The sequence below is a fragment of the Lactuca virosa genome, chromosome 9 (assembly GCF_052849685.1).
Source record: "Lactuca virosa cultivar CGN04683 chromosome 9, Lactuca_virosa_CGN04683_v6, whole genome shotgun sequence".
NCBI lineage: Eukaryota > Viridiplantae > Streptophyta > Magnoliopsida > Asterales > Asteraceae > Lactuca > Lactuca virosa.
Window position 1 is genome coordinate 86,195,955 of NC_136434.1, and position 15,640 is coordinate 86,211,594.

The window sequence follows — 15,640 nt, forward strand, 5'->3', positions numbered from 1 at the left end:
TCAATTACTAGCTTCTTGGTAACCTTGTGACTTTCCCTGATCCAAGTGCGAGTCATGTGCTTCCGGTAGTATAGATCTCTACTACCATTCACACTTACTCATACTCGTCCCAAGTATTGTCTCGCAGTTAACCAAGTCACCATACAAGATCACACAATCATTCAACACATCAGATAACAAAACCAGGGTTTATATTATTTCTTGAAACTATTACACATAGGTTCAAGTTCACCCTACATTATGCCTCAAATGGGCTACACAAACGTTACTATCTATAGGCTACTTCATAACTTGATCTTTGGATATAATATCCCTATCCCTGATTCCCTGCATTGACGTCGGCTTCGTCAAGGATCATTTGGAATGCTCTCGACTTTGGCTTTGGCAGCGCATTTTGATTTGTAGCTCCTTTCCTCTTTGGGCAGTCTTGGTTGAAGTGCCCTTCTTCATTACATTCATAACACACTCTTCTGTCGAATGTACATTCATTGGCGTAATGTCCATGCTTTCTGCACTTGAAACATGTCACCTCCTCGCCACATTTTCCCAAGTGTTTCTTCGTACACTTATCGCACCATCTTACTTCATCTCTTCCTCCTTCGAACTTGTTTGAACTAGACTTCGATAATTTTCTCTTTTCGTCGGACCTTGGGGATCCTTCAAACTTTCTTGTCTCACCAACTTCAACCTTGTCGGCAGTCCTGCCCTTGATCATTTCTTCAACAGACTTGGCAACCCAGATGGCTGCCTCCAGGGTAGGTGCCTGGTGTACTGGCACAATGTACTCCCATGGTAGTCCCTTTGCATACCTATCTATTTTTTCCAGCTCGTCTGGGACAATACGCAAAGCCAACTCCATCTTCTCTGTGAAGGCATTGGTGTATTCATCAATGGACATGTTGTTCTTCTTTAACGTCAGGAATTGGTTCTCTAGCTCTAGCAAATTTTGGGCCGAGCAGAACTTTCGTTTGAATCGCACCAAAATTCTGCCCAAGTCAGTTGCAGTGGCTCATTGGGGCTTATGGTCTTCCCCAGAGTGTTCCACCAGCGAACAGCGCCACCATTGAACTGACGTACTGCAAATATGGTTTGTAGCTTGCCCCTGCAACCACATGTCATGAAGGCTAATTCCATTTCCAAGATCCAACCCATTACTCCGATTGGATCTTCCTTCCCAGTGAAAGTTGACGGCTTACAAGTCATAAAGTCCTTGTACTTGCATTCACGTCCGTCGTTTCCTCCATCCTGGTTGATCTGCCTAGCTAACGGTGGGTCGACTTGACCAATAATTCCACTGAAGTTTCCTCCCTCTGACTGCCCTCCATTCGCTTCGGGCTCTTCAACTTGTATTGAAAGTTCTTCATGATTCTGCCGAAGCAGACGTCTAGTTTCTTCCATCTGACGATCCAACATCGTTTGAATCATCAATTGTACTCCAGCCATTGTCATCGGCTCAGGTGCTGCTGCTACAACAATTACTTGCTCAATCACAGGTGCTTGATCCCTGTTTTCGTCCGCATTTCCAACTGCACTCCTTGTTCTCAGCATTTTTGATCTATACACCGAATAAGGTGAATTTAGATCCTCATTCATGATAGATATTTAAATCATCCTTATCACTCCGAAATGATTACATGTTAGTTCTAATACCGTATTCGTACGCTTAGAATCCTAAACACATAAGGTTTCCAGATCCGGTTGGCAACAAACCGTAGATCCGAACAAATAATATCACATATAGCAAACACATAGCATTTAGCACATAAAGCATGTTAGGCGTTTTCCTAAATAAGCTAGTGCTTGTGTCTACTCAGGTGTATTACCTAAATTCATTTGACACACTCCTCACAATCATTGCTTAGCATTCTAAGTTTAAGTCTAGAAATAATACAAATTCCTAGTTCGCTTAAACTAATGCTCTGATACCAATTGTGACATCCCCAATTTCACGGCCAGAAAAGACCGATTTGTTTATGCTTTGTTTTATAAAATAAGAGTAATCTTTTGATTAAAAGAGTTGCGAAATTTGTTCCCAAAACAAAATATGATAAAAAAATTTACCAAAGCATTTCTTAAAGAAATGTATTTTCAATATATAATAAAATCTCGGGATGTCATGTTCCGATACAGACCAAAAGCATAAACAGTACAATACAGACCTTACAGCAGTTATTTACAACTGCTGATCTATAAACCAAAATCTCTCGTCAAGTCAACCAAATTATACTCTTGTGTCATTACCTGCAATACAAAGAAAACTGAGTGGGTCAGGCTTGGGAGCCTGGTGAGCATATAGGGTTTTCAACCCACAATAATACAATTATTATATTTAATCATCGAACAATCAACCCAATTACCCAACCCCATTATCTCCTTTATTTCTTAAGGATTTACCCTAAGAATCAACCGACCTTCATTCGTTTATTCCTAAAGATTATCTTAAGGAATAGGCACAAATTCCATTATTGCGAAAGGCGCGGCTGCCAATGATATTGGTTAGGCGCATCTGCTAAGATTATCATTTAGGCGCATCTGCCAGGATTATGACATTCTATATTAAGCGCATCTACTAGGATTATGACATTCCCTATTAAGCGCATCTGCTAGGATTATGACATTCTATATTAAGCGCATCTGCTACGATTATGACATTCTATATTAAGCGCATCTGCTAGGATTATGACATTCCCTATTAAGCGCATCTGCTAGGGTTATGACATTCTATATTAAGCGCATCTGCTAGGATTTATTATAACATCTTTCATACCACATCACTTATCTACCCATGTTTTACCCGACATATTCGTAGATATAAAATACATATATAGTTTAAAACCTGTATATAAAACATTCATTCAACATCCATCTCAAGTAAACAAACAATGTATAAACACATAGCACGTATTTTATAGAAAATACTTTATATCTATGTGTTAGAAGAAAGTAACTACACACTCATTTGATTAGAAGTTGATCGGACAGCACTACGGCTCTTGTCGTAATATGCTTCACTGAAACCGGGATGTTTTTCTCCAAAACCGAGCTTCTCGCGGGCAGAGTTTCGGCTCGGTAACTCTGTTTCTCGGGATCTTCGGGGCTTCGGGACTCGCTTCGGGTCTCGGGATGATACTAGGGCTTCGGGAGTATAGCTTGCATGTAAAACGAGGTAATATGGAGGAGAGGAAAGGAATTGAGCAACAAAACCCGAAGGCCTTGCTTTCCTTTTATAGGGCTGGGAAGAGACCCCGAACGTTGGGCGTTCCCTGGGGAACGCGGGGCGTTCCCACATACGTCACTGCTTACGAACTCCGGACTCGACAGACGACGGTACAGGCCTCTGGGGTTCGAACGCGGGGCGTTCCCTCAGACCTGCCTCGAAGTTTGTGCTTCAATCTTTAAACTTCCGTAACTTTCGCGTACGAGCTCCGTTTTCGACGTTCTTTATATCCACGCGTAGGTGAGATTATGCTCTAAACCTCTGGTTTAGACTCCGTCGGCTAAATTTGAATTTATTTTTATTATATTATTTTTAACAGGCCGGGACTGGAAAAGTCCGTTAAAAATCCATAACTTCTTCATCCGACGTCCGTTTTCGTCTGTCTTTCTTCCATTGCACTACTATCGACGAGATCTTAGATTCTCGTTTAGATTGTTTCGACTAAAAATCGCTCGATCTCATAATCGAACTTTAGGATGCATACCGCAAAGCTGAAACTTAGAAAAATTATAACTTCCTCATACGAAGTCAGATTTGGACGTTCTTTTTATGCACACTCTCCGTTTAACGTATTCTACGACTTTCGTTTAGATCACTAAGGCCAAATATCGCTCCATCGCAAATTCACTATTTACGTCGCGCTGTGTCGTGCCGGTTCTGTCGTGAAACTTCGACAGGTCATAACTTCTTCGTTATAACTCGGATTTCGGCGTTCTTTATATGTACGGAATCCTTGTAACATATACTTCAACTTAGTTAAGATTAGTCCTTCTAAATAATCTTCCATCAAAAAGTCATTTTTGACACTCATTATCTCTAAATTGACTAGCCCTGATCTACAGGCGTTACATGAAATGCTTGCCTAACAGCTCCTAAAGCTGAGAGGACAACTCCTACATCTTCGGCGGTGCCAAACGGTACAACGCCTTGGCAATCAGACCCGCACCCGGCACAAGATCTATCCTAAACTCAACCTGCCTCTTAGGAGGCACACCGGGTAACTCCTCCAGGAAAACATCGGAAAACTCCCAGAAAATTGGAACCTCTGAACTGAAGTCTGCTCCCCAACCCGAGTATCAACCACATAAGCCAAATAACCTGCACACCCGTGCTGAATATACTGTCGAGCCCTGGCTGCCGAACAAAATCGTGAACCAACCCTGGTGCCCTCGCCATAGATAACCAGTTCACCCCCACTTGGGGTTCGAACTGCCAATCGTTGGCCCTCACAATTAATCATGGCACCAAACTTGCTCAGCCAGTCCATACCCACTATCACGCATACATCCCTCATGGGGATAGGGATCAGATCAATCAGATATGGCACCCCGAAGATCTCCAATACACAACCTTGATATATTGTGGATGCAGAAATCTCATGTTCGTTGGCAATAGAAATTTGCAACGGACACTCTAACTCCCCAATAGGCATATCAAACTCCCTACTGAATGATCGAGATACAAGGGAGCAACTCGCGCCTGAGTCAAATAATACAAGGGTAGGCAAAGAGTTCACTAAGAAAGTACCTATTAGGAGCATAAACATGATCATAACATAAAACATAATCAAAAGAATAATAAATGGGGAGATACCGGTTACGACGTCTAGTGCCGACCTGGCCTCCTCCACCGTGAGATGAAAAACACGACCTCGAGCCCTCGGGGGGTTCCGCCCTGCCCTGACTCCCATCCGTGATCCTCATAGTAGTCGGCGTTGGAGCCTGCGCCAGCCTAGCAGCAAGCAAGGGGCACTGGGCCTTCATATGGCCCACCTGATCACAATGATAACAAAGCTTGATGTCAGAAGTCGGAGCCTGTTGTCGGCATTCCCTCGCAATGTGACCCTGATTGACATATTTGTGGCATCCCGAAGAAGATCGACAAGCCCCATCATGAACTTTGTTGCACTTACTAGAAGTGCGGCCCCTCTGACTCCTAGATTAAGTATCAACGGCCCTGAACCGCTTCGGCGCAGGCTGCGACTGCAGCGGGGCCGGTCTCTGCTCCCTCGTCTGGAGCTCCATCTCAATCTCATGCCGCCTGGCGGCCTCCTGCAACTCCAACAATGAACTGTAACGCTAAGTGGATACAAACTGTCTGATGTCCGTCTTGAGCATGCTCAAGTACAGGTTCATCTAAGATTGCTCAGAAGCAGCAAACTCAGTACAAAACATATTATGCTTACTGTGGTTAGCTGTCAACAACTCTCTACAAAAGGATATGACTGTGTATGAGACGTATCTTTATCAGCATAAACGTTTGCCTCAAGGTATGTTATGGTGATGTGTTTGCAAAAGCTGCATGATCTTGTACATATTGATGTTGTATCTTATGCCATGAATTCGATCTTAAAGCCAAGTAAACTAAAAAATCACAGCAGTTGTGATTCCACTCGTTTGTAGACTTGTCTAGAATCCATGATACGATAAATCATTTGATTGGAAATATAAATATAGTCATGAAATGTACCTGCTCAATCAAGATTCCCCTAATAAATATTCAAGTGCATTACAAAGTTGTACATTTATGAATAATGTTCTTTCATGGGTTATGTTTTGAAGAGAAGCAAGAATGAATCTCATAAAGTCATTAATATGAGCAGGAGATGACATGAGATTTTCTGTAAATGAGTAAAGGGAAAATGACTCAGGATGGTAACCAACTGTTGAGTTTGTTCTCATTTGGTCGCTTTCCTTTTTTTTGTACCCAATATACAATCGAACTTGTTGTTTGTGTTCACCATAATACTTTGACCGGCTATCACAGGTGACAGCCGGTCAAAAGGGTTATGATGAAAACAAAGAACAAGTTCGATGGTATATTGAATACAAAAAAAATGACCAAATGAGAACAAACTTAGTTACCCTCCAAAGTCATTTTCCCTAATATAAAATAAACCTTTTGAGACTTTCTATTTCATTGGCCTTATCCTCCTTAATAAATGAAGGTTTTTTTTGCCACATGTCAATCTCTCATGAGTTTTGACACTTGTCATTTTGTGGTATTTATGAAATAAATATTATCCATTTGTCAATTTTTGGTTTGTTTCAATTTTTAAAATTAAAGTCATATACTTATATTTGTAAATTATTAAATATCATATATATGATATTAAATTGCAATAAATACGTTTGTTCATTTCTTATTTTAAAGTTGTACATTAAAAAATATTTTCTGTTTACACTTTAATGTTTAATTTTTTTTTAAATCAACCCGTGTAATATACTGGTCTCACACCTAGTTTTTTATAATGAAATAGTTTTCTAATTTTCTGTATCCAACGAGATTATCATTAAAATATTAGATTAGATCTAAATGCTCATGAGAGGTTGTTCCGAGGCCTGAATTTGTCCTCTTCTTCAAAATTTGTGTTGTCCTAACCAATAAACATATATTAAGAGAAACCAGAAACAAACAAGAGCTAATGTATAGGATAAAAAGATCACCACTTCCTAATTTGAAGAAGGTTATTCCTTCAACAAAACAAGCTCTACAAAATCCGTTTGCAAATTGTATAAATGTAAGCTAAATTTTTTTTAATTTGTAAAGATGTTTTGATTTAGATTTTTTTTTAAATGGTTTAAAATTAAAAATACATGTTTTATCGGTTAACTTTAATTAAGTTATAATACTAAAGGGTTACCAATAATTTTTTAAAACAAACTATCCAAATTATCTTTAAGTTGTTTAAGTTGTAGCAATCCCAATTTATTATGTAAAAAGTTATTAAAAAAAACTTTTAAAAAAAAAGTGTAGGGTTTATGTGTTTTAACTTTTAACTTGCTATTACAAGTTTGCTGGATCATTTATATATTTATAACTTTTTTATACAACTTTTTTTTGAAATATTTTTATACAACTTTTTAAACTTTTTTTCAACTTTTTTTATATCATTTTTGAAATTTTTTGTACAATATTTTTTTACAATACTTTTTTTAACTTTTTTACTAAGCTTTTTAAACTAATTTACAATCCTTTATAATTATTGAAAAAACTATAGTTAAAAGGCTTAAAATGTTTGAAATGATATAAAAAACGTTAAGTAAGAAGTTTTAAAAACAAAAAGTATGAAAAACATTTTGAAAACCTCTAAAAAGTCATCATATTTAAATAGATTTACTTACGTTTCAATCTTTTTAAATATTTTTGTTACATTTTTTCAACCTTTCTAGGTTGTAAAAAAATTAAAAAGTTATGAAATAATTTTAAAAAACTGTAAAAGTTGTAAAAGAATATAAAAATATGTATAAAATGCTTGAGAAAAAAGTATTTAAATTTTTTTAACAAATTGTAAAAAGAAAATCTAGGCAAATTTGTATAAAAAAATAAAGAATTCGAAAAAAATTTGTTAGAAAGTTTAATCTTTGACCCAAAAGTTTAAATAAATAAAATGAGCTAAACCTTAAAATACAGAAAACTTAAGTTTGATATCGTGTTATACAATAAAGTAAATTTGTTGGTAACTCTAATACAATTTAAATAGTTTGTTTTATAAAAGTCAAACCAGAGAAAGAATAGGGTAAATCATTAAACGTTTAAAATCAGGTCCTATCACACCATTATCATATTTTAAGGTTTTGTTTGGTTCTATGATAAATTGGAAAATAAATAATAATTCCAATTCAATAACTTGTTTGGTTGGAAAGAAATAAAAATTAATTTTAGATTCTATTTGGTGCATAGAAATTGGAATTGAATTCTATATAAATGACAAAATTATTATTTTTGTCTATTTTGCTTAACTTTACATTGTTTTCTAACTTATATGTAAATATACATTATATATATTATTAAATAGTAATTTTGTATTTTATTGATTGAGCATTAATGTCAATATATTACGAAAAGTATAACAATATTACACTCCACATCTCAATAACGTTAACAAAAGTATAACAATATTTTGATACATCTCTATCGAAGATAACAAAAACTTACTAATCCAAAATACCAATCAACATTCTAATAAACATCCCAAAAAACTTAAAAATCCAAAATATGAATTAACATCCTAATTAATAATACTATCATTCTAAAATGTATTTGATCCAAACATCTCTATCTTCTTCTTCAATTTGCCCGAAGTTCTATATGTATATAAGATCACTTCTTATCCTTGTCAAAGCTTCGAATTTCTTGAGTTAACTTAATGAATTCATCTTTATAATCTTCGAATGGATCTATATGGTTTTTGAATATCATTAACAAGAGGATTGCAACAATGTGCAAAACCACGTTCCACCATGTCAAAATCAATGAAATTTGTCTTTGTCCACGATTGTATGTTGTTAAACTAAGTTGGGGCATTTTCTTATTCATACAAATTCATATGACATTTAAAGTGTAAAAAATGTGAACTAGATGAACAAATATAGATGTTGTTAAAAAAAGATGAACAAACATAGAAACATCAAAGCATCAAATGATATAGAACACGAAGATAATCAATAGAGAGATAAGCATATTTTTTATTTTCAAAGCTTCATATGAATCGCAGGAAGATACAGAGCATGAAGATAATCGACACAAATTCAATTTTCAACAAGCAATTCTCACATTTTCAACTTTCAATCGATTCTTACGAAAGTTAATTCAAGAAAAACGAGTGATTAAGAGGATTAGAGAGAGAGAGAGAGTGTGTGTGTGTGTGTGTGTGTGTGTGTGTGTGTGTGTGTGACAAAGAGCGAGAGTGAGAGCGACATACTCACCTGGCGGAAGAGATGGAGAAGATAAAGGTGTGAAGAGTATGGTGTCGGTTGCTACAACCAATAATATAGACAAACGTGAGATAAAGTTTGGTTTTTAGATAGATATTGTCAAAAATAATTGTAATCTTTAATTTCCTTGATAGTAGGAAATTAATTCAATTAAAGTGTTTTCTTCTATTTGATGAAAAGTTTTTTCATTAAGGATTCAAATTTCATCATAAAAATTTGAACTAAACACAAACACTAGAATGTGACATAATTAAATTCATTTTTAGCGAACCAAACACACCCTAAGTAATTGTTATATAACAACCAAAATTTCATAATCATTTTTACTGAATTTAATCAATTTATGAAACTACTTATCTGAGCATAATGAATAATTATATTATTTTACCATATTATTTCAATTTTGCAAAACTATTATACTTTTTTCAAAAATTAATTCTAATATTCAAATAAGTTTTACTTTATATATATATATATATATATATATATATATATATATATATATATATATATATATATATATATTGTGACATCCTTTAATTTTCAGAACCAATTAAAATTTTTCTTTACGCTTTCAATTTAATTTTGTTATTATTGCAAAAAATCTCAGTATATTTGAAACATTTTGAGTACAGGTGATTGTCTCAATTTAATAAAACTCTAAGGATGTCATAATCAATACAGATACATAAGTTTCAACGTAAAGACCTATTGGTCCTGAACCCTATTGCAGGTTGTCTCTTATTCACTCAACATCCTAATCAAGTTCCAGTAGCTTAATCTTGATACATGTGATGCATACAAACTGAATGGGTCAGGTTTGGCGAAACTTAGTTAGGTACATAGGGATTTCAATCCCATAATATTTTTAAGATAATATTCCTTAATTATCATACCTGTAAAACCAATTGTTACCAAACAATATAGATATAGCTTAAACTTAAATATCAGTAAGACCTTTTATACAAACATACACATCCCCATCTCCAATCCAACCACTATTTTCCTGGTTAGGAAAATAGGGGTCTCCTGGTAGGTGAGATCCTGCCATGTTGTCCGTGCGAGAATGGGGAGACGAGAATTACATGAAAACTTACGGATGATTTTGCAATATATATATATATATATATATATATATATATATATATATATATATATATATACACCTTAACCAGCCTTCCTATAATTTCTTAGTGTATATCAGTTGTATGCAATCAAGATTCAATAGGCTGTTGAATTTAATGAGTCTGCCCTAAGCCCACAACCAAACAAGGAACGTGGCTTAAAGCGGACCCATCAATTCTAAGTCGGTTGAGTCCTAACTGTATACAGCCCTAGTGTATACACCTTTGAAATTATAGATCCACCAGTAAGGGTCCTAAATTTTATAGATCCACCAGTAAGGGTCCTAAATTTTTATATAAAGTAAGGTTTAGACTAAACAGCTAGGGGTTTCCTTGGTCGATGTATGCCATAAGGCACCCGAGCCTTTATATCAATTTGATGAATAAGGTATTACCTTTCATCTACGTTTATAGGCTATGAGCCTAAAGTAGCAACGTAATTCACAAGACAGTATAGAATGGTTAAGTGTTGTCATCTTACTTTGGGAGATGACCAGACATACCATTACAGTTGTCTGGTCTGGACCCACTATTTCTCGTCATTCAAAAGGAATACTAAGATGTACTCCGGTATGGAGCTACCGTACATCGAGACCTATTAGTATCATAGGAAAGAGTTCTACTCTCCGTTTCTAACACACATAACCTTAACATGGCGCTTTCCACTATTCAAACTTAATTGAACTAAGCATCCTTTATATGTCTTATTTCCCTAAAAGGCGAGACTATCGGGCTTACAAACTTTCCTTGAAATACCAACTCTATGTCACACCCCAAAACCAGAACGGCGGAAACGTTCGGGGGCGGATGACTTCTTGTATAGTATCATAACAACGAATATAATAGTGAAGAAAGCAAACATAACCATGCATCCGACAACGAATATAATAGTGAAGAAAGCAAATCACTCACATAAGTAGATCAATCAGTAAAATGATTTGGAATCACTGATAAATCTTAATTACAGGTTCATAATAAAGACTATGACTATAATTACAAGTTACACTTAAAACGGAGTAAGTGTAGCTCAACTCACAGAGTATTATGATGAAAACCGGGGATTATGCGGGCAGAATTCAGATCTAGGAGTTTCTATTCACCGCCTATCTGACACCGCAGGGCTTTACCGAAGGATTTGGGAACTCAGGAGAAAAAGAGACTAAGGGTTTCGAGAGATATTTCAAAGGAGGTGAGTAGAAAATGAATGAAAGTTGAAACTTTATGTAGGGGTGAAAAGTGACTGGGCGTCACGCATCTGGTCGGAGTGTGCCACGCATGTGAAATGTTCATCGCACCATGAAAATATGTTATTTTTGGAAAAAAAAAAAAAAAAAAAAAAAAAAAAAACTCTACATTTTGTGATGCCAAAACACAACATTCTATACTATTTTACATGTACAAAGAGTATTCAAACAAAAAAAAATTATTAAAAATGACCAAGAACATGTTTCGCAAGTCTCAAGTCACCAAAAAACAATGTTTTAAAAACCAGTTTGAACCGGCAGGTTGTACCAAGAAACAAGAACGACAACGGTTCAATAATAGCCGGTTTTATGTTAATTTCTAGATCAAATCAAACCCGAGGGTTTGTTCAAAAACCGGGTTGAACCAGTGTAATATAACGGTAAAAAACCGTTTGAACCTGTTTATTGGACTTGTATAGTTGGAACGACGCATATCACCATCGAATATAGAAAAATTTTTGGTTGAATCGGAGGTTGCACTGCGAACCAGTTACTAGACCAGTTCAACTAAAAAACTAGTTTTAAAACATTGCCTAGAAATGTACCGGTACCTAAAAATGTATCCTCATTGGTCAGGCATATGTTTTTGCACCTTAAAAAATGTATCATACAAATACTAACGAGTGATATATATACACACCATGTGATGTTAATAAAATTATGAATGATATTTGCTTTACCAAATGTCGGATGCATACTACATATAGCAATTCACCATTCTCTTTTTGGAATTAATATTGTCTATAATGAACAAAACCAACGATGGATACGAGTTTAATTTGGTTATGCTGGAGATATAACATCACCAATATTATCGAACCTATCAAAATGGTCTATAAAGAGTTTGTAAAGAGTTTTTTTTATGACGTTTGACAACTCCATGACATCACAACATAGAATAACATCATAAGTTTGACAACTAATCATAAACTCAAAACATGGCAAAAACAACAAAACTGTTTGAAAATCAAACTATTTTGTACGTTTGTACATATACACACATTAAACATCATATAACAACACATAGTAAAACATTTCTTTATAACTCAGAAAACGCTATAAACTCATGTCAATATAACCATGAACAAGGTGATCTTTTTAAAACAAGTCATCATAGCACACAAACAAGAAGAAAAATGTTTTACTTACAAGGTTGATACTTGATAATGAAGTAATTCTCCAGTTTGAATTTAAAGTTTTCTGAATGAATTTACAAAGTATATATATATATATATATATATATATATATATATATATATATATATATATATATATATATATGACAAATTGTGGAGAAAGACAATAATACCCATTCCAGGAATCACAAGAAGTCAAGAAGATCATCAACCCCATTTCATTTCTGGCATTTTCAGTTGTCTGAAATCAAAGGAACCTGTTCATAAGAATCACAAGCATGAAGCTTACTGCATATGTCTTCTTTCTCCAAAAACTGCTCTGCATTTGCAAGAATCAAAGGTGCATATTCGAATACCAATGATTTACACTGAAAAAAAAAACACAACATTTCATCAATTAAGTTATAAATCATCCAATTGTTTATAAAAAAGAACACCAAAATGAGCCATTAAATTCTTGCAAATTAAAGTGTTTCTTTGGAAAAAAAATGGAAATTTGCAAAAGAAAACAAAGAACAATGGTTCAACAAGTCGAGTATTCTGTAAAAAAGGGACTACAAGAATAAAAAGTTTTATATAAATTGGAAATTGATCAAACCTTTGGTAAGTACTTCTCCACAGTTTTGCATTGTTTCAAGAGCAACTGCAAGATTTCCAACTGAAAAATAACCAAAAAAAATAATAATGAATTATTTCATTGCAAGTTTTTCCAAACATTGTAAAAATCTTTCAAGATGAATTATTTTTAAAAGTTGGATGGTTTTAATAAAGATTTTTATAAGTAAAATGCCCAAATTAGAAGATCAATACCTGATTATCAGGATCTTTTAACAAAGAAACAGCTTCTGAAACAGCTAAATGACAAACATCACAGCTATTTTCTGAGAATTCATGAGCATAAGCAACAATTTCTTTGCAAAGTCCAACTTTTCCACAAAATTCTTCAGGTTTAACAGTTGAGATTTCAAGGAAAAATAGAGGAGCATAGTAATCTACTAAAGTGATACACTGCACAAAGAAACAAATCAAATGAGAAGGGCATTTTCGTCTTTTGCACATGCGAGAGAACAAAAGCAAGAGCAAGTTCCTATCCCTTTTCCTATTTGCCCCTCTCGTGTTGAAACTGATGAATATTGTGAAATTTGTTCTTGGAAAGGGTAAAATGGTCAAATAGTTAAAAAAGCAAACCTGTTTCTTTAATGACTGTAATTTATCACAAGATTCATGAAGAGCGGAGATGATTTCTTTTTGGGTTTTGTTTTGTTCAAGGAAAAAGAGAGCTTCAGAAGCATATTCTTCACACAAAGTACACAAATTGTCATTTTTGCCCTCGTTTCCCAAAACTCCAAATCTCTTTGCAGCCTTTGATTGCAAAACTACAAGGATAAATAACATGTTATTTCAAAAATCTTATAAAAGACTCAATTTAATACAAAAAAGTAAAATTAAATATAATAATACAAGATTGACTTTTGTCTACAAGATTCCTTTATTTTGTTGTTTCTAAGAGTTAAATTTATAAATTTGATGAAAAAAATGGTTCTACTTTTGGTATATATGGATGTTTATTTTTTTACTTATGAGCTTAATAGGAACATAACTTAATCTGGTAAGTTATATATGGATGTTTAATTTGGCTTATTGTAGAAAGCACGACTTAATACAGAAAGTGAGGAAATTATTAAAAAAAAATGATTAATAGAAATACCTGAAATTGCAGAAACCTTGTTTCTAAAGGTAGAAGTTAACTCTCTAGCATCACATAGCGAGCCAACAGCCAGCAAAAAAACAAAGACTAGACCAAGTTTTCCACCCATTCTGCATGAAGGGTAAAATGGTCATTTACTCTCATTCAAATTGCTTATCATTTATCTAGAGCTATATTACCAAACAAAAGAATTTGAAAATAATTTACGGAAGTTTCATTAAACATCAAATCCACAAATCCTACACACCAAACTTCAAAGTTCAAATCACCTCGAAACTATAACAAAATAAAACAAAAATATTATACGACCCTTGGTTTAAAAAGGTAATATTTGACTTTTGAACGACAAAGTAGTTGCTTTTTTTTATAATAGGCGTAAAAGGTTTATCCATCATTTTTACACCAAATAATTAACGTTCTTATATAAAAATAATTGTTCTATTTTCATGAGGCTCATGGAGTATTGAAATTTGATAATGATTTCTTGAGTTAAACAAAAGATTGTTGATGTTGCATTAAATTATCAAATATAATCACAATTGAAAAACTAAAATATATGTGTGTGAAGTTTCAGTTCAAAAGGAGCTACGATAGAAGTTCATACAATCAACCACAAATACTTAAAATTGCAAAGTCAAGAAATCTTAAAATTTACAATCGATAGGCCAAATACTTAAAATTGCAAAGTCAAACCACACTTAGAATACAAGATCCCGACAACCCTAGCTTTAGTTATTGATCTGGTTTTTTCTTGAAGACCAAAACTTTGATCGTAATTCATAAGAATAATAAGAGGCAATAAATCATAGATCGTAGTAGGAACAAGAACCCATGAATCTTAAGCGAAAAAACTAGCTACAGATACAAAAAAGAACCCTAATTTCTATCGAAATTCATCGTCAAAAATCAAAATTAACATGTATTACAAGAAAAACGCCATACCTTGAGTAAGAAACAGAGATAAAGAGTCGAAAGTCGAGTGGGAGAAAGATGATATATTGGTTAACCAAGTTTTTGGCTTTGAAGTAACGTGATAATTTGATAGATCATCAAAGGGATTGTCGCTCACATATAGAAGGAGGAAAGTCTCCCCCACCCATTGTTGTTCTCAAATGTGCTTATTTGGGTCCTTTATCTTTCACTATTTACAAATTGAATCCTTTATGTTAAGAAAACTACCATTTTATTGATATTTCATAGGACCTAACTAATGAACTATTATCCAACCCTTCAAAACAATTAAATCTAAAAATAACCTAAGAAAATTATAAAAAGCTAAATCATTAATTTTATTTGGTTAGCTGCTGACAATAAAAATAATTGTTTTATCTTTATAGATCTTTCACTTTTATATTTTGATACCTTTTTATTTACTTCTTTTTACAGTAAAAACCAGTGTTGTAAAAATCACGATTATCCTTAGGCGTTACTCGACCGACTAGATAACGCCTAGCGATCTCTGCATATACAATGATTGAAATTTTAATACTTTAA

General features: G+C 34.1%; 1 protein-coding gene across 1 annotated transcript; it reads right to left on the bottom strand.

Annotated features, from left to right (window-relative positions):
* Nucleotides 1-12,522: 12,522 nt before the first annotated feature.
* LOC145141270 (saposin B domain-containing protein) lies at nucleotides 12,523-15,211 on the bottom strand. The gene is made up of 6 exons (XM_079074571.1): nucleotides 15,089-15,211; nucleotides 14,147-14,256; nucleotides 13,627-13,814; nucleotides 13,249-13,446; nucleotides 13,037-13,096; nucleotides 12,523-12,806 (listed from the first exon to the last, which is right to left on the bottom strand). The coding sequence occupies exons 2-6, from the start codon at nucleotides 14,253-14,255 to the stop codon at nucleotides 12,672-12,674; spliced, it is 690 nt and encodes a 229-aa protein (XP_078930697.1). The 5' UTR covers nucleotide 14,256; nucleotides 15,089-15,211; the 3' UTR covers nucleotides 12,523-12,671.
* Nucleotides 15,212-15,640: the final 429 nt, after the last annotated feature.